The sequence below is a fragment of the Musa acuminata genome, chromosome BXJ1-3 (assembly GCF_036884655.1).
Source record: "Musa acuminata AAA Group cultivar baxijiao chromosome BXJ1-3, Cavendish_Baxijiao_AAA, whole genome shotgun sequence".
Classification (NCBI taxonomy): Eukaryota; Viridiplantae; Streptophyta; class Magnoliopsida; order Zingiberales; family Musaceae; genus Musa; species Musa acuminata.
Window position 1 is genome coordinate 37,002,816 of NC_088329.1, and position 19,799 is coordinate 37,022,614.

A 19,799-nucleotide genomic window follows, 5' to 3' on the forward strand; every position below is an offset into this window, starting at 1 on the left:
GAGTTGCTGAAGAAGAAGCAGCCTTGGAGGTGGTCAGACAAATGCGAAGCTGCATTCCTATATCTGAAGGCTACGGTGTTGGAAGAACTAGTACTCAAATTGCCGGACTATGGGGAGACCTTCGAAGTCTATACAGATGCTTCAGACTTCATTATTAGGGGAGTACTCATGTAGGAGGGTCATCCGATGGCCTACGAGAGCCGCAAGCTCAACAAGACCGAGCAACGGTATCCGGTACACGAGAAGGAGATGACAACAGTGGTCCACGACCTACAAGTTTGGCAACACTACCTTCTTGGATCACGATTTGTGTTGAGGACAAACAACATCGCTTTGAGCTATTTCCAAACTCAGAAGAAACTCTCTCCAAAGCAAGCACGATGGCAAGACTTCCTGGCTAAGTTTGATATAGCAATGGAGTATAATCCCGGAAAAGCAAATGTCATGATCGATGCATTGAGCCGAAAAGTGAAGCGAGTGAATGTCATACAATTGGAGGGCAGAGGCCAAGCAAGTCAATTGTACTCCAACTTCCTTTCTAGGATCAGGGATGGACTGTACAGTGATCCCCAAGTAGTAACCCTGATGTAACTCATCAAAGAAGGTAAGACACGATGATTTTGGGTCCAGGAGGGACTCATTTACACTAAAGGGAATAGGGTTTATGTCCCTCGAGTGGACAATTTAAGGCGTGAGCTCTTAAGAGAGTGTCACGATTCCCTTTGGGCTGGACATCTAGGCATTCACAAAACTTTGGCTCTCGTGGAGAGGGCCTTCCACTGGCCGAAGATGGGGGCTGATGTGGAGGAATATGTTCGAATGTGCCTCACTTACCAACAAGACAAGGTGGAGCAGCGGAAGCCGATGGGACTTTTGGAGCCGTTGCCCGTACCAGAAAGGCCGTGGGAGAGCATTTCCTTGGACTTCATATCAAGCTTACCGGCAGTTTGGGGACTCGAATCGATACTCGTGGTGGTCGATCGATTTTCAAAGTATGCAACTTTCATTGTTGCACCCTTACACTGTTCAACAGAGGAGGCGGCTAAGCTGATGATGAAGAATATGGTCAAGTATTAGGGAGTCCCACACAATATCATCGGTGGTCGAGATGCTTTGTTCCTAGGACGATTCTTGACCGAGCTATTCAAATTGTTGGGGTCTAAGGTATACTTCTCTATAAGCCTCCACCCCCTGACGGACGACCAAACCAAAAGGATAAACTCGCTCCTAGAATAATATATTCGACACTACATGAGTGCCAACCAACGAGATTGGGTGAAGCTATTGTACATAGCTCAATTCTCCTATAACTTACAGTGAAGCTCTACGTCCAACAAGAACCCCTTCGAGATCATTACAGGATAACAACCATCAACTCCTCACACCTTGGCTATTGGATATACTGGGAGTAGTCCGTCAGCATATCACTTTACAAAAGAATGGCACCGAAATGTAGATATTGCGCGGGCTTACTTGGAAAAGGCGGCCAAAAAGATGAAGAAGTGGGCAGACTTGGGAAGGCGACCATAAGAGTTTAAAGTTGACGATTTGGTGTTGGTAAAGCTCCAACCAGCATCACTCCAATTCTTTAGGAACAAAGTACACAAAGGATTTGTGCGCAAGTATGAAGGGCCCTTCCTAATTATCAATAGGGTAGGCAACGTCTCCTATAGGTTACAATTGCTGGCGTGGCTCATAATTCACAATGTTTTTCACGCTAGCAACTTGAAGGCCTACCACTCAGATCCGCAAGATGCTTCCCGAAGTGTTCCAACTCGGCTACGCCCCACCAGAGCCTCCTACGAGAAGCAAGTTGAAACCATTTTAGCATATTGCAAGATAAAGCTACCAAATAGAGCCGAGCAAACCGAGTACTTGGTGAAGTGGCGAAAGCTTCCTTTGACCGAAGCTAGTTGGGAGCTCGAAGACGCCCTTCGACATGAAGAAGCAGTCGTTAATAACTACCAACAAGCGTCGATGAGAGCATCGACAGTTTAAGTGGGGGAGAATGTCATGAACGGTCGACACGCACTCGCAACAACTTCGTTCAACGAACCGTTCGTCGCTTTTGTTTACATGTACAGATACTTGCCAGCATGTTTTGCCTTGGTTTTGTATTCTTTTACTTGTAAAAATGCAAGTTCAAACGGGTTGTAGTGCTATAGTGCGATCGCTCACTGCACCAAGCAAAACAGCCCAAAATGGCTCCGTTTTTGCATGCCATGGGCTGTTTTCTACAGCCCGCTGCCGCGCGCAAAACATCAACCATCTCAGTACCCTGGAACCACCCAGGTGGCACCATGGGAGATGGGGCTTCGGTATAGCATCGGACGTTGAACAATCTTCACAAATTTGCACGTTTTCTTGACGGAAACTTGTCTTCGCACCCGGCACTCGGTAAGTAGCTGTTTGTGGACTTGCAGATATTCGTTCAACCTTCTAAAGTCCTTGTTTTCCTCCTTTCTTTGTTTTCTTTCATGCATTCAAGGTGCTCGTTGAATTGCTTGTAAAACTTCCCTCTTCACGAGATGTCGGGACTTGTCTATCGCTCATTCTTCGAACTAATCAACTTTCTCTTTTACAGGTCCTTCGGGACCTGAGCAATGTTGCAAATTGGCTGACCTTTGCAGACGCATATCGCAAGGGCGCGTCAAAACTTAGGCAATCCCAACTAAGTCCGAGAAGTTGGCGCACGGGTGCTTCGCGACTTAGGCAACGCAAGCTAAGTTCACGTCTTGGCCACAATGGTGCCTCACGACTTAGGCAATTCCAGCTAAATCCGTGACAATACGGTTCGTATTCGTTGGTCCAACCGAATATCGGTATCAAAATATAAAGGTACTTAAATCTTTATTGTTTGATTCGATAGTACCGAGTGGTGTAAGTTTATTAATTCTATTGTACTCTACCAGTAATGTAAGCTTATCAAAATCGGTATCAGAAAGAGACTTAAAATCCTTAGTTGCAAGCAAAGGATAGTCAATAGACATAGGAAAATATGAATATGAATCAAGCTGCTAATTGAGACAAGTCATCAGATACGTATGCACTCTAACCCAACAGAATAGAGTTATCTGAGTTCTTGGGATCAACTAACTACTACACCAAGCAAATCTATTGCTCAAAAAGAGAATAAAGCCCTTATAACAGATGAGAGTTCAAACTACACATCCACCAACCCAGATTTAATATAAGAGAGGAGTTGAATTCTTCATACTGCAATGAATTTTCTCACTCCATCAAGCTTTTCCCCTACTGGAAGTTACTTTAGATCCACAATATCAAGCAAATCATCTTCACCAGTGACAAGAGAAAATACTAGGCAAACACTCATGATCACACGAAGAAAAATCTCACAAGGCACTCTCAAACTAGGTGGCCTCGGATGACATGGAAGTGAGTTGAATGCTGTAAGCCTCCTTGAGCTCAGCCAGCACTTCTGCTATCGTTGGTCTATGTGATGCATCCCTCTCCACACATCTTATAGCAACAGAAGCAGCCTTTTTCATGCTTTCTGGATTGAAGGCTCCCTTTATGTTTTCATCCACAATCTCAAATGAATCAGCTTGCAAATAAGGCTTTGCCTGAAAGTCGCCAATGAAAAAAGGGGGAGGGGGGGGGGGGGGGGGGGGGGGAAAGGGGAAAGAAGAGGATATCATAAGAGTCAATATAAACTACAAAAATCTAAAAATTTCTTGTTGCTTTTCCATTTCAAAATATGAAAGTGAAAAAAAAAAATCAGAATCACAGATTTGCAGCTCTAGTGAAAATTAGATGAAGAAAAAAAAAAGTGTTATGAATTACTAAAGTGAACTTCAACTCCATGGGAATATGATGAATGAGGCGATACATAAGGAATGATTAATGATGTTAACTGCCAAAGCTACTCCATTGTTGTTTGATTAGATGTGTTCAGTAGCTTTTCTTTATTGTTTTTTACTTTTCATATTTGAGGCAGAACATATGTTGTGATTAGCTTTGACCGGTGCAAAATTTGTGCATGCCTCTATTCATTTTTGTTTTCTTAGAACCGATGCACTACTTCCACATTCTACCTCTGCAATCAACATATGAACTTCATGAACCTGCAATATTTGTAGAAATTGATAATTATATTTATAGCTCATCAAACTTTACGAGTTCATGGAATGAACCACCTAAAATTTTATTTGCGTTCGCGTTATACTCATCCCATCTATAGTATCATATACTACTTCATGCTCATTTTTTAAAATCCAGAACTAGTCGAAGGTCTTAGTAGACTGCCTTTTGGACATAATTCACTGAAGAACAGCATTTTCACACCTTCTCTACAAAGAATTTGCTACACATTCAACCTTGTTTTAGTACTATGTCAGTATCTGTTACTCAAATGGTTCCTTCTAAAAATCCAATTCAGCTATAACTCAACTTTATTACGTTCTCATTAATAAATGGAGGTAGAATCTGCATCCATTGGCCATCACAAGATCTCGCATTAGTGGAAGTCTCAAGCAATAGATGTGTCCTTTTTAATCAGAAATCATTTCTAGCCTAGCAGACTACCACAAGTTATCAAATTCCCATCTACTAGTTATTTGATGTAATACATAGGCCATCCAAGATCCTCAAGTATTATCATTAAAATCCTTCTTGTAGAAGTTATTTATAAAAAAAAAGTTACAATAACAACAAAGCCGTAAGTCCCAATCATATGGAGTCAGCTACATGTATCTCTTGCCACCTTTGAGATCAGTAAAAAGCCATATGTTTAACTAAGTTTATAGTACTTAAATTCTATTAAAGTCTTTTTAGGTCTTCTTCTATCTCTTATTGTACCATTAATATTAATTATTTCATCTCTTCTAACTATCGCATCCGGAGATCTCCTTAACATATGCCCATATCATTTTAAATAATTTTTCTTTCATCTTATCCTTTATCGAAACGATACTCAGTTGTTCATGAATGTATGCACTTCTTTTTCTATCTTTCCTAGTAACTCACACATCCATCTCAACATTTTTATCTTAGCGATACAAATTTTTTGTATATGTTGTTTCTTAATTGTCCAACACTCAGATTTTATCAAGAAAAAATCCTTTATAAATATATTTATACAATACTTATTTTTTTTCTAATAACAACGTCATGTAAAACAAATGCAACTTCCCACTAGTATAACAATAAAAAAAAGGTTCAAGATGATAACATGTAACTTTTTATATAAAATCATATCCAACACATCCAAAAGTAATATAGTCAATTATCACTGTAAACCTAAGCAAATTTATCTATCTAAGCTTAGTTAAATTGACAAGAGTGAAGATAGAGTACCCATAACACCAAATTGTAAGTATCTGGAGGTCCAACATGACTTAAAGGTTCACGTCCACAAATCATTTCCAACAACACGACACCAAAGCTATAGACGTCACTTTTCTCAGTTAATTGCTGGGTGGCATAGTATCTGTGCAATAAACCAATTGTAAGGATTTCAATAGGAGTGAAAATGAAGTGCCAAGTCGGAGACTTACTCAGGATCTAGGTAACCAGCTGTGCCTTTGACAGCAGTAGTAACATGAGTGGCATCTACTTGAAGCACCTGCTTTGATAGCCCAAAGTCACTGACCTTCGCATTAATTTCTGCATCTAGAAGGATGTTGCTGCACTTTACATCACGATGAATTATTCGTGGATTGCTCCCATTGTGCAGATAATCCAATCCTTGGTCAAAAGAATGATGTGAAGATGAGGTTTATATAAATTTTTATGTCATTCTCATTGGTTACAGTTTATAGGAACACCACTATACCATGGAAACAGCACATTGATACCTAAAAGAGAAGAATATTTTGCAATAGTAGCATGGATTTATCAGATATTTTTCTTCCAAAATTAAATTCTGCTATCAAATTGTAAATCCTATGGTGCATAAACATGTGCAGGCATGCACATGCTATACTTTAAAGAGACAAGGTTTTGCAGCTAATATCTAGCATTGAAATAACTGGTTATAATTCAGCTATTCTTTGCTAATGTCTTTTGTGCTCTGCATTTTCATAACTTATAACTCTCCTGATAAAAGATGTAATATTTGCTGAGCTAATCAACATTGTTCAACTAATACACCAAAGTTTAAACAAAAATAGTAAGAATGACTATAACCAGTATTAATTTTGATAAGAAAATTAATCTCAGAATATCATGTTCAAGCACTCTGTGTATATATGCTTGAGAACAAAGAAAACATGTCATTACTCAAATTTCACTATTGTACAGTTTGAAATATCGGTTCATACTAATTCTGTTTAATATGAAACAATCTGAAAGGTGGGCTACACAAACGCAATATGTTAATCACTTTACTTTTGAATTAAATACAGAACTTAATACGCATAGTTTAATAGGAAAATCTACATTTTCAAAATAAATTACCAGAAATAAAGTTGATTAAGAAAAGAAGACCTTCCAAGAGTACATGCAGTATATTACATGAGTTACTACTGTTTAGGACATAATGAAACAATCTGAAGGGTGGGCTACAGGAATGCAAAATATTAATAAATTTTACTTTTGAATTAACTACAGAACTTGATATGCATAGTTTAATAGGATAATCTTCATTCAAAATAAATATACAGAAATAAAGTTGATTAAGAAAAGTAGACCTACCAAGAGTACATGCAGTATATTACATGAGTTATGCTGCCAACCAAAATCTTGTATAGAGCACATAATTCAACAAAGAAAAGCCAACAAAGGAACAAGTCCTACCAAAGTTGCAAAGGTAAGGTGTGCTTAATGAGAAAAATCTTCTACAAGAAACTAGGACTGCAAAGCTCCCTTAGGTATATCCAAAACAAGCTTAAGTTTTTATAACCAGAAAATGTACTTAAATAAATAACCCAACATTATGTATACAGAAAATGTTCCACAAGTGAAAAAATATATTAAATCATTGGTTCCTCGTGTTCTTCAAAACAAAGTTATACCAAACAGGTCCATATTGATCCATGAGGGTTCAAACTTCAAACTAGTCAGGCACACACTAATATGGACCTTGGAGGAGTAAGTATTACTTGCACTTTTTTCCTGAAAAAATTGATCTAATGCACAGATTTTTTTGCTGCAAAAATATTACAAAAGCCAAAACCAGGTCTACTCATCAGAAGGTCGTTGCACGCCAACAGTCAGTAAGCATCAAGCACAAATGAGTCAACAGGCTTGTTATATGGCACCCTTATACTTGCTCATATGCCTCTTTAATTTTCTAATTCCTCACAAAATATTCCTACTTTACCTTCTTGTATTAATTGTAGACATGACTTAAAATACTGGTCAGACTAGTATGTATCCACCGATACTTACTGGTCCGATCAAACACTAGTCGTCAATTATGCAAGTCAGCACCGCTTGGTAATAGTTCATTTTAATTTCTTTTATTACTTTTTCCCATGATACGAGGAAGTATAAGCCAGTATCTTGCTTGGTGTCGTGGTACCCTAAGAGTCCAACTTGGTTATTGAAACTGGTATGAAATCTTTATTTAAAAACCTCACATGTACATATAGAATCATATTACCACACAATCATATTATCGCATGTACAAATAGTCCAACTTGCTAGATGTGTGACACACTAACCTACTGTTGGACCTTTTTTCCACTGGAGCAAAAGTTTGGTTGTGCACTAATGTACCTTCATGAATATTCCAAATGTGCCACTTATGCAATAAAAGTGGAGGAGAAAATGTATGTAAAATTATGTCAAACAAATAAGCAAAATAGCTCCCTTAAAGGATACATAATTCAACAACACTTGGATTAAGAGATTCAATACCTTTTGCAGCATCCACAGCAATCTTCAACCTGCGGGCCCAATTTAAGGTTGCCCTTTTACTGTTTGAACCTGAAACATGATGAGATAAATTGAATAAAGTTATAACTGAAAAAAATCTACAGAATAAGATTTTGTAGGTTTTTCACCAACTAACATCACATTATACCATATAAATTATCAGCCAATGATCCACCAGGTAAGTACTCATAAACTAGGATTTGCTGCTTTGACTCATGACAAAATCCTTCTAATGAGACAAGGTTTTGATGCCGTACTTGAGATAAAAGATGCACCTGTAGATCCAGTGAATAAAATTTCTTGATTAAGCATGAAAATTGAAGTCCAAGAAATCATTTAGATACAGAAAGAAAACTAAACAGATGGTGGTTTACTGTTGTGAATTATTAAGAAATGAAATGTGAACTTAGAATAAAATAACACCAGTAGTTTGATCTCAATTTAACAGTATATCGAGATCTCTATTTGAATAATAGGAAAATATCAACAAGACCTTAGTTGTACATTGTTAGGCTGGTCTATATTAGGCTGTTTGAAATTAAAACGTTCTACAGGGCAACAGACCAACATAGTCCTCCTTTGATAGGCATAATGACATATTCTACTTAGAATGTTCGATAGGAAAACAACAGTAGTTTACCACCAATAGGTGTAATTAAATATTCTTGATAGACCAACACCAGTGCACTTGAACCCGAGACTCCTGCCAATTTGGGAATTGGGGAGTATCAATATACACAATCTTGCTCCTACAAGTAGAGATATTTCCATGAATTCAAACCCTGATCACTTATATCATAAAGAAGCAACCTTATTGATGTACCAAGTACCAACTACCAAGATCCATCCTCTGACTTAAAATGGCCTAATGAATTCTAAATGTGATTGGTAATTCATTGGAATGATTATGTAAGCATCTAAACAGTGTTCACGCAAACATGGATTTAAAACATCATGTGATACTCGATTAAAAAGGGAAAAACAATAATACGAACAAAAAAGAAAAAGACTCATAATTGATAGCAATAGGAGATTGTAAAGTGATCATGCTCAAGATTTTATGAATATTGACCTCATTGAAGAATGAATCAGCACCAAGCTGTGTTTTGTCAAGGCGTACTTTCACAGCTACTAGTTTTCCATCTGATAGCTTTCCAAGGTATACAGATCCAAATCCCCCACTGCCTATCACATCCCTGAAGTTGTTTGTTGCAGCCTTGATCTCTTTATATGAGAATATCCTTGCTGCACTCCATCGTTGCATCTCTCTTGCTGTATCTCAATTAAGATTGGCAAAACTTAATATCTTAATCATGTATGAAGACAACAAATTGAATATAACATGCATACATGTTCTAGATATCACATCGTCTTCTTTTCTCCGCCTCCTTTGCACAATCATAGCAAGTAAAATAAGCAATATTGCAAAGCATACACTTCCAATGGTGGCAATGGCAATTATTACTGTTTTGCGGTTGGAATGCAAAGGCCTCTCCATGTCAAAGACTGTCACTTGTGGAGTTGGAATGGAGGGGTGGTCCGAAAAGTTATTGCACATTGAAGAGAAGGAAAGGCACAAATTCCCTGATGTTCTGAAAGAGAGAAAGAACTTTAAAAAAATTCATTTTAATTCTTCAAATAACAGTATGAACTGTCATACCTAACTTCTAATCTTTCCTTTTTCAAAGACTGAGGTAGGACACCATGAAGCCTGTTGTTTTCCAAGTTCCTGCATAAATTGAACTTGAGACATATTGATTCAACAACAATAACAAGGGGAAAAAAGAGTTTACTTACAATAAGTGAAGGTAGTTTAAACTTCCCAAACCATCTGGTACTGCTCCCTCTAAACTATTGTTGTGCAAATCCCTTCAGAGAAAGACAAAGAAGGAGAACAACCAAGGTTACATTACCCTTTTGATTAAAACAAAAAATAGGTAAAACTTGTGCATGTTGAGTACAGACTAAAAGGATGAAAAATTCCCATTTGCACTTTTGAATGTACAAAATACAAAAACATTTAACAATTAAGTAGAAGTTTACAAGTATGGGAACTATCATTAAGAAGACCTTTGTGTAAAAATGGCCTAAAATGGTCCAGCAAATCAGCTTCCAGGAAGAACTCCTGTGCATCTCTGAAGTAAGTATTTGGTAGAATAAACAAACTAAATGAAGAAAGAGTAATAGAAACATATATTATAATATATTGTATTGTCCAAAAACCAGAAATGTTGAAATTCATTTCACACAAATGGAATAATAGTTACTCCATAGACAGCTAGATGGAAATGACAGCCAATCCTTATAACATATGGCAATAGCAGAGAAAATGAGTTCCTCTTGAACCAAAAGCTTAGGAAATCTTGAGTCCCTTTCTAGGACTGCTGATCCTGCATGAGCGGAACACCATCAGGTGGTTATGTGACGAAATCCTCAGCATTAGAAGAAACTTCATTAAAGAGCTCTTGATTCCTAGTTTTCCATACTTTCCAGCACAGTAGGGTATGAAACAATCCAAGATTCTTAAACGAGAAGAAAAGCATACCCATAAGCAACAAGAGAAAGATGCACCATCGGCTACAAATTCATGAAGTGTCAAACTGATACAAGTTGAAATGGGCTGAAAAGGTTTAATTGAGTTTCCAAGCAGAAGGTTCAACTAAAGGACAAACCTTTTTTGAGCCATGCTTCAATCGCATTTGTTTAATGGCTCAAATCAGATGCCAATACTTCAACAAAAAAAAAAGGACTAAAAGTATGTTTTCAAGCAATTGTTTCTCCCTACAAATTTCAGATCAATTTCTGGAGACATCTACTGCCACATATTGACAGATCTGATCTTATTCCTAGTCTAATATTTGATACAAGACTCGTGAGCCAAGACATAAACTCCTTCAACTGATGTACAACCAAAGCAGTGCAATATTCATGCCACTTTGACATTTCTGAAACAATCATGAATCAATCAACATTCCAACCACATAGGTTTAAGTAGCTTAAAGATCATACAGAGGTTCCTAAAAACCTCGAAGGGTCTCACCAATCTTAGGGAAAAATAATAATCAACAGCTGGAAAATATTATTTTAGCTTAAAATGGTATTTGAATAGCATGCAATCTATGCCATAGGAATACTAGTTAAGCTCCAGACATAATTCAGGTGGTGGCGTATTCTACTCGAAATGATCGCTTACGTGATCTATGATGCCTTCTAGATGAAAAGATTACCAAACTAACAATGTCCATAAAGTTACCTTCTCCAATCACATATGGTACAAAAAACTTACAGTATCTGAAGGCTGACCATGGTGTTGAAGTCAGAGCCAAATGAAGTTAGTTTGTTGAAGCTAAGGTTCCTGCAAACATGTTTCCTATATCATATTTTATATAATATAAAGATTAAAAGGTAGGAAATAGAACAAACAAAAATGTGTAGCTCAATCTGGAAGAAAAAAGAAATTACAAGATTTCCAGCTTCTGCAGGGTTCCCAAATTTGTAATTTCTCCAGCAATGGATGTGTTATGTAGATCTCTAGAATAATTTGTGACCAATTAGATAATAAAAGAGAAAAGAAAAGGACTGAAAATAGCAGGTTGATCGGTATGTTACAATATTTTAAGGTCAAGGAGATCCCCAAATGTTGGTGTGATTGCTCCCAAGTCCATATCAGAAAGCTTCCTGAACTCATCAGCAACAAGATTACAGATGAACAGGAAACTCAAGATATTTCATAAGCTGGATATATAGATAACTCACAATGAAGTGACCAGGTTTCCGTCGCAGCCCACATGCATCCATGGTTTCGGAGAGCACGGATCATCTTCCCAACCAAAGTCGAAACCAGTCGATTGCCTAATTACCTGAAGCGCAGAAACTGCGCTGCAGAAGCTGGAATTACATCCTCCATTACACATTCGTGATATAAACATAACAATCAGGTGCTTTTGAAACCACCTGTGGTTGTGGAGCATTCCACGGGCACCTCCAAAACTTCATATATTTCAATTCCATTCACTTGAGGGTAGAAGCTGTTGTTCCGAAATGTGATGTTCAAGCTTTCAATCTTCTTCCCCATGAAGAAGATGGAACCAACTTCCCCATGTTCGACTGTATAATCCGAGTGGACCACGTCTCCATTGATCAAAACATCAAACGAGGACGAAACAGGCATGATTCCGGCGAAGTATAGGGCGACATAGTAGTCACCGAGCTTGTCAAGTGGGAAATTGTAAGTCAAAGCAGTCTTTCTTGCCAAAACCCTTGCGGTCTGGAGAACAGAAGCAGGGGGGTTCTCCTTAATGCCTGTGAGATCGAAGGAAACTGGAATGTGGAAGGCTGCCGCCAAATGGGATGGCGAGAAGCCCTCATCAGCATCCCACAGCCGGTCATGGTAATCGAGTGGATACCTGTTTGTGCATGAAACAGCAGAAATTGACCTGAAGAGCACAGGAGGCCTAATCGTGGACAAGCAGCAGGGATCACATAAAGCGCCATGGAATTACCTCAATGGTTCATCGTCGACGTAGCCACAATTTATCCTGAATCGCTTCCTCAATAGATTATCCCCAAATTCTTGCAATCGAGTTCCATAAGCACCCTCAGGAAGCGGGCGGACTTCCAGAGAAGAGATAACAGGGGAGCCGCCGCCAGCAACCGAGTGCAAACAGAACGGCAGAGCTGCACCCTTCTCCCTCCTCCACACGAACTCCTCCACCCACGGATCCGCTTGGCTGAGATTCACAAATCCGGCGATGGCCCTGCCGAGCGACACGGCGAACACCGGAGGCCGATGCATCCCGTCGTAGTTCCCGTAAACGAACCGAGGCCTGACCAGAACGAGGGGCAGGTTGCCGACCGGCAGCCTGAAGCAGGCGCGGCTTCCCGGACCGGAGTCGGCGAAGAAACGCAACGGCAGCTGGGACGTGGAGCCACCCTGCACAAAGTTGGCCGCGGTGGCGTTGCCGGCGGTCACGTAGGGGCCGTCGGGAACCCATGAGATGTTGTTGCCGGAGTCGACGAAGCTCGTCGATCCTCCGCAAGAAAGGCTCAAGAAACCTGGTCTCGTACAGGCAAGGTATGAACTTGTCAGCATCAGCCAAGAAGGCACAGTAAGAGATGGAGTTGGAGCTCACCGGGGGGATCAGCAGAGGCCAACAAGACAGAGACAGAGAGGCCATGGACGAGGAGCAAAGCAAGTGAAGGGGAACAGCGAGTCACTGTCATCGCTCACCACCTTGAGCAAGTCGGCAGTCGACTATCGACAGGCATGGACGTACGAGTGAGAGGAGCGGGATATAAGAAGCAGGAGAAGAGTGGGATGCATTTCTTTCTTGCTTTTGGCTTGCTTTCCTTGAGGAGCAAGGGTTCAGGTGAGGGAGCGGAGAGAGGTGGTGGGCATAGCCGCCATGATGGCAAAGGAAGCAAGCAATCCATGCATGCGAGGAAAGGGGAGGACACGCGTGGTGGGAACGTGATAATATGAGGCGGAAGAGACGGTGGCGAGATTGGAGGAGAGAAAGAAAGGTTCAGGGAATTGCAAGAATTCTTCCAAATCATCCATCGATCGCTCAATCCATTTCATTTCTTATCTGACCAACAACATCATCATCATCACTGCAAACACGCCCTTTCGATGGTAAGGACCATTAGACTGCAAACACCCCCTTTCGTATGGCCCACTCCATTGATAGTGCTGTCACTTGAACTATGGTCTTCACCCTAAACCTTCTGAAACTTCTCATCATCACCCTCTTCAATCCAGTATATGGTTCTGAGCTCCAGTGCCGCAGTAGTTGAGGTCCCGAATGGCCTCATCAATCTCCTCCTGCTTGTTCGTCACAAAGTCCCCAAGACCGACTATTGGCTCCCCTAGTGGCTTCCCGCCCACCAGCACAGCACCGGGGAGCTCATGCTACTCGGACGTCGACTCCGTCTTTCTGCACCCTGCTGTTGTCTTTGCTGTCTATCTTCTAGCATTGAGGTTCCGTCCTTGTAAATGTTCAGCACAAAGAGAAGATGAGAAGAAGGCGGAGAAGAGGGAGTAGTGAGGAAGGTGTTACAGTTTGTCTTTGAGGAGAGATTGATCGATCCACAGCGTGAGTCCAACGTTCCTCGCCTCTCCCACTGGCAGCTCGGAGTGGATCGTTCCTCTTCCAGCAGACATCCACCGAGGAAGAAAACACAGCAGACATTTCGTCAAGCACAGAACTGACATGGGCTAATGTCAGCCTGAGAGATTCGTACGTGCACGTCGCCGGATCTCACAATGGATTTGTGCCCGGTGAAACCTTGGAGATGCCATGCATGTTATATCCACATTTCACGTAAAGCTTTAATCCGATGAGTACACATATATAGCAGACTTAAAACTTAATTAGCATAATAAGTGATTGATGAGAGGTTGATTAATCTTACCATGTTAAGTATTTAAAGATATTTTGAATTAGAATATAAAGATGCAGTAACCTATTAGGTGATAGTGGATATTTAAAATATTAATTAATATAAAGATGCAATAAAATATTATACACTAATATGTGTTCACTATTTGATAGTAAATAAAAAAATATATACCAAAATTATTATTATTATTTTTTGAGTTCAGTGTATATGGAGAAAAACCTTCTATGGAATTGAATTACTTCAATTCCATATTTCAGTAAGTAATCAAACTTATTCAAAAGTTCATGCTTTTCTATATTTCCTTGAAAAGGAGATAAAACTATCTATGCCATATTAAATAAGGCAAATTACATATAAAAATAAATATAACAAATATTATTTATATCTAGAGCAAAAAAAAAATCTAATATTAAATTTATAGAGTATCAGAAACAAAACAAATTAAACACGATACCATTAATATGTTAAATAATAAAATAATGTGTTTTATTAGAAATAATATACCATTATTTGCTATGAATAATATTTTTTTAGATAATATCGAGAGGCAGTGTAGAAAATAAGTTTTCGCGTGAAATAATATATTGCAAAAAGTTTAAATAACTATAGGCTTATTATTATTTTTAAGTTCCAATAATTACCGATATCCCTCTATATATATTTTCTATCACATAGGTGTTGTTATAGGTTTGACGTAAGCAGATCATCTCATGACATGTTATTGCTAGTACTGCTGTTCTGAGACATCATCTCCACCAAGTCCATCTCCGGCTTCACGTCCTCGTACGACTGCGGTGTGGCGACGATGTCATCCCAGTACTCCATCTCCATCTCCAAGCTCTTGTCAACGCCTAGACCACAGCCGAGCTGGTCGAACAGGTGGCCGACATCGTACCCCTCAGCCGGGACCTTCTCCTCGTCCTCAAACAGCAGGCTGACCATGACGTCGCTGAAGTCGCAGGCAGGGACTAAGTGGTCGTCGCCGTCTCGATAGGCATCTGCGGCCGTGCTGGGCTCCTCGGCGGGCATGGCGCTCACGGTGGATTTGGAGCTGTTGCCGGGCTTGCGCTTTCTTGTCGAGGGTGCGGGGCTGAGTGCCAGGCTTTTGATGTAGTTCTGCAGGAGCATGCCGGACTTGGGGTTCCTGGTGTTGCGGCACCGCCGTCTGGCGAACTGCCTTCGCTTGGTTGCATTCCAGTGGTTCTTGATGGAGTTCTCAGTCCTGCCCGGCAGCCTCTTGGCGATCTCAGCCCACTTGTTGCCGATTTCGGAGTGAGCTTGGATCAGTATCTTGTCCTCCTCCTCGCACCATGTATCCTTCTGCATGAAGGAAGAAATAGTGCATTTTTAGGCACTGATACAGATTATTCAGTAAAAAGGTCCCAACTAGATCATAATTAATCCTCATTTAACTTAGATATAAAATATATTTTCTTGATTTTTTTAGGTTGATCTCTTTCATAGTTAAAGCTATTTAAAAATATCATCACAAATAGATAAGCAAATTATGGCTTTTTTTTTCTGTTGCCAAATAAAAAGAGTTTAGACATTATATTAACTAAACCTCTTAATTAGGGTGTGTGCAGTAGTTCTGGTGGAATATGAGAGAGAGAGAGAGAAGAGAGCTCACAAATGTACTTAAAGTTGAGTACTAAATACTATACCATTTTAATGAAGTCAACCATAAAGATGGGGGTTACAATAGCAATTTATGCTTGTTTGACCCAAAAATTGATGTCATTCATCAACACATTAACTCACTCCAACGTGAGAAAAATCCTTGTACTCTCCCTAGTTAGTAAAGCAACCTTAATTTACACTCATCAATTCATTATAAATTGAGTAGAATCCTAATACTGTTCCTATGTACTAAAGCAAAATTATTTTAATATATTTAATATATATGAAAAGGGAATATCATCTTTTTTTTTCTTGAAAATAGGAAACATCATCTTAACCTAGACCTCTTTGATGAAAAGAGTGAAGGTGATGAAATGTGTTGTTTTCATGACTAAACTATAAAAAGAGTAATATTAGTACAGCACCAAACCCATCCTCTACTTAATTTAATGTTTATAAAAAAAATATTTTCAAATTACTATTCTACCAGAAGAATTGAAGTAACAATTTTGATTTATGAATTAAGTAATTTATATATAGATCATATATACAAAAAGGGAAAACAAGAAAGATACATAACACCACAAGTTTCTAATGATGCATACTAGAACAACTGGGACAAAAAAAATGCAGATATGGGTAGTGAAAACCTTGATGTTAGGCCTCAGATGGTTGTGCCATCTCTCTCTGCACTGCTTTCCTATTCTTCCATGTAACATCTGAGCAATGTGAGACCACTTTTTCAGTCCATACTGTTCCACTAGTCTTATCAACAACCTGCAAGAAATATCCATATTGTAATCTTTTTACAAAAACAACGAGACATACTCTTTGAGAGAGAGAAAGGAGCAAAAAAGGAAGAAAGAATGCCTGCCTGTCTTCTTCGAGGGTCCATTGGCCTTTAACCACGTTGGTTTTCTTCTGTGCTTTACCACCATTTCTTCTTGCGGACATAGACTTCCTATTCATCTCGACTTCCATCTGAGGATGATGGTTGATGACACTGAGCTTGCTGGGGCATCTGCAAGCAATGGGAGGCTCAAAGGTGTGAGCCATCGAAGCTATGCTAAGATTAGGCTGTGTGACATAGAATGGCAACACCACATCCTGGATGTCTTCAGTTGGGACCCTGGACTCTATGCTGTCAAATGGTGGAGACAACTTGTCAGGGAAGTAGCCATCAAAACCATAGGGGAAGCCATTAGCTACTTTGTCAAATGGATCAGCACAAGCTTCTGGCAAGAGTCCGTTGCTCATGTTGACTTTGAAGCTCCCAAAATCCATTGGAAAGAGAGAAAGAGAGCGAGGGAGAGATGTCTTCTAGGACACGGATAGCATGTATCCAAAGGACAATGAGATTAAAACTAATGCAAACATTTGTATGTGGTGTAATTAGGGTGCAGTCAATAAAGGATGTTACCTTATCTGGAGAACAAGGGAATTAAGCTGCTTTAATAGCGTTGTTAATAGCACAAATTAGTTCATTAAGAAAGTTAGAAGACCGTGTTAATTAGTTGTCGGTTATCCAATTAACTCCAGAAAACATGAGAAACTGAGGGCGGATAGCTTTCATCTTGCTTGAGACAGACATCAAAATATGCAGAGTAGTCTCTTGATAAGCAAGATGACTAAATCCAAGCATTTACAACCCTAAAAGCAAAGAAATCAAGTAATATTCCCTCCCTTCTTGTGAAGTCCTTCAAATCACAATTCAATTGCTTTATTCTTTTCAGCAGCATCGACAAACATGAACACAGGAGAAAGTTAAAGCATCATCTACACATCTTTTTTCTTTAGGTAAAAGGAAAATGTAAGATAATAAAACTTGATGGTAAGTGTCACACTCACAAAATATAAGAAAATCAATTTATTTTCTTATCAAAGAAAGATGAGTTCAAAAACAATATGACAATAACATCTGGTAATCTCAGCCAAAAAAGTGATTAACTGTATCAGGCCAGCAACACTTCACTATACTTGCAAATTGTAACAAAGCTAATCAAAAGGTTTGGATAATCTCATGATAATCTATAAAAAGGAGAATTTGCCACAAAAACTTGCGATAGCTAGGATCAACACAGATAAGTGTCGTATGACAATTAAGCTAGACACGAGAAGGGGTCTTTACACAACAAAGGATAAATACACCAAACAAAGATTTACATCTGTGGTCTCTCAAATTAAATGAACAAATCACTTCTGGATATGAACAAATTCTGTAAGGATCATGTCTTAAAATTCAAGTCATAACATAATTAAGAATCTTTAGGTATATTTTTGGTCTACTAAATGCACTCAGAATGTGAATGTATAATGTTATAGCTAGTGTTTTGCTATTTATGCACATGAAGGATTAAATATACTGAAACCATTATTAAATTTAAGCTCAAAATGGTCACTAATGTATATCAGAATTGGTTTTTAACCAAGGGTGGGGTCACATTGGATCCAATATTTTGTTGAAGAAAGTGAACCAAAGAAGTTCTATTATCCCACAATGACCTAGTTTTTATACTGAATTATATTTGAACATTCAAGAGCCATTAGACTCCTTTCTGCATATACCAACACTTCAGAAGATTGAAAATATAAACAAGTATAATTTACATAATATGGGTAATTTCATTCAACATCTTTAATCAAATAAAACAAATGGAGTACCAACATAATTAAGAATCTTAAGGTATATTCTTGGTCTACTAAATGCACTCAGAATATGAATGTATAATGTTATAGCCGGTGTTTTACTATTTATGCATATGAAGGATTTGTCGGAGAAAATGAACCAAAGAAGTTCTATTATCCCACAATGACCTAGTTTTTATACTGGATCATATTTAAGCATTCAAGAGCCATAAGACTCCTTTCTGAATATACCAACACTTCAAAAGAATGAAAATATAAACAAGTATCATTTACATAATATGGGTAATTTCATTCAACATCTTTTATCAAATAAAACAAATGGAGTACAAACAAAACAAATGCAAAACCATCTATTACCATCTTAGATCTTTTTTTTCCTATTTCTGCAATTATCCTTTCTGAGCTATCAGTTTATAAGCAGACTTTCTTGTGGAAGATTATCCTTTTTCTCATAAAAATTGAAAGTGGAGCAAAATATATATATTTACTCATACCTGAAATCAAAACCAAGCACCCAATGTTTAAAGAAAACAAAGTGAACTAAACTGAACTCTCCAGTTCAGTTTGATTTCTTAATTTTTCATGTTGGTTGCATAAACCTAAACCATTCCCTGGAATAAATAATCCAACTTCATGGTCTAACAATTGACCAAGACCACATACAATGTCTGATCCTCTCCAATCTAAATGAGTGACAAATAATGTATTGGGAAGGTGAAACTTATTGAGAATAATAAGGAATACCCTGTTTCATTGTCATGCAACCTTCCTCGTTTCAAAGGCTGCATGTAACATTTCATTCCTCATAGAATCAAGGTTTGATGGACTTGTTCATTCTTTCATCAACTAAATAAAAGGTTATGATCAGCATCTACAGATTTCATGGACCAAAATTGCTCCATAAGTTCAACTATCATCCTTTTTTAAGTTGGATGCATCTGATTCTGCATAGCATTGGCATTCGTTTTTCACTACATGATGCTTAGGCTCGAGATAATGTCTTTAGCTAAGCAAATTATAACATATAAGTCTTTCTGTTAAATTTCATATTTACTTGTAATTTCATTTAAATCAAGCCAGTGTACTAGATAATTTCAGTATATAAATGTGTGCATATCCACATGTGTAATCTAACATTTTTTGAATTGATGTGTATCTGTAGTATAGGCACAAATCAGATAAAAGTTCTAAAATTTTAGAATCCAGGGTTTTTACTGGGCATGATTTCTGAATTAAAAGAATAAACCATCTTTTTCATCCACTGAAACAAATGTAAGTGATTATTTACAGAA

The 19,799-nt window shown here is 38.4% G+C and overlaps 2 protein-coding genes across 2 annotated transcripts; both read right to left on the reverse strand.

Moving 5' to 3' along the window:
* Positions 1 to 3,121: 3,121 nt before the first annotated feature.
* On the reverse strand, positions 3,122 to 13,408 carry LOC103979364 (probable LRR receptor-like serine/threonine-protein kinase At5g48740). The gene is made up of 16 exons (XM_009395483.3): positions 12,972 to 13,408; positions 12,342 to 12,894; positions 11,794 to 12,245; positions 11,596 to 11,713; positions 11,449 to 11,517; positions 11,302 to 11,370; positions 11,126 to 11,194; positions 9,637 to 9,708; positions 9,500 to 9,568; positions 9,190 to 9,431; positions 8,912 to 9,111; positions 7,988 to 8,114; positions 7,822 to 7,890; positions 5,517 to 5,706; positions 5,317 to 5,449; positions 3,122 to 3,584 (listed from the first exon to the last, which is right to left on the reverse strand). Exons 1-16 carry the CDS (start codon positions 13,060 to 13,062, stop codon positions 3,372 to 3,374), a joined length of 2,736 nt encoding a protein of 911 aa, XP_009393758.2. The 5' UTR covers positions 13,063 to 13,408; the 3' UTR covers positions 3,122 to 3,371.
* Positions 13,409 to 14,847: 1,439 nt separating this feature from the next.
* On the reverse strand, positions 14,848 to 17,293 carry LOC135584424 (transcription factor MYB98-like). The gene is made up of 3 exons (XM_065133330.1): positions 16,736 to 17,293; positions 16,512 to 16,638; positions 14,848 to 15,561 (listed from the first exon to the last, which is right to left on the reverse strand). The coding sequence occupies exons 1-3, from the start codon at positions 17,143 to 17,145 to the stop codon at positions 14,950 to 14,952; spliced, it is 1,149 nt and encodes a 382-aa protein (XP_064989402.1). The 5' UTR covers positions 17,146 to 17,293; the 3' UTR covers positions 14,848 to 14,949.
* Positions 17,294 to 19,799: the final 2,506 nt, after the last annotated feature.

What these genes read in the sequence shown, in the direction of transcription:
- LOC135584424 (XM_065133330.1), bottom strand. Translation starts at nt 17,145, where the DNA reads ATGGATTTTGGGAGCTTCAAAGTCAACATGAGCAACGGACTCTTGCCA. An exon ending in TGGACCCTCGAAGAAGACAG is followed by an intron (nt 16,639 to 16,735) that starts GCAGGCATTCTT and finishes TATTTCTTGCAG; the next exon opens with GTTGTTGATAAGACTAGTGG. An exon ending in ATCTGAGGCCTAACATCAAG is followed by an intron (nt 15,562 to 16,511) that starts GTTTTCACTACC and finishes TCCTTCATGCAG; the next exon opens with AAGGATACATGGTGCGAGGA.
- LOC103979364 (XM_009395483.3), bottom strand. Translation starts at nt 13,062, where the DNA reads ATGACAGTGACTCGCTGTTCCCCTTCACTTGCTTTGCTCCTCGTCCAT. An exon ending in CTGCAGAAGCTGGAAATCTT is followed by an intron (nt 11,195 to 11,301) that starts GTAATTTCTTTT and finishes ACATGTTTGCAG; the next exon opens with GAACCTTAGCTTCAACAAAC. An exon ending in ATGGTCAGCCTTCAGATACT is followed by an intron (nt 9,709 to 11,125) that starts GTAAGTTTTTTG and finishes CTTTCTCTGAAG; the next exon opens with GGATTTGCACAACAATAGTT.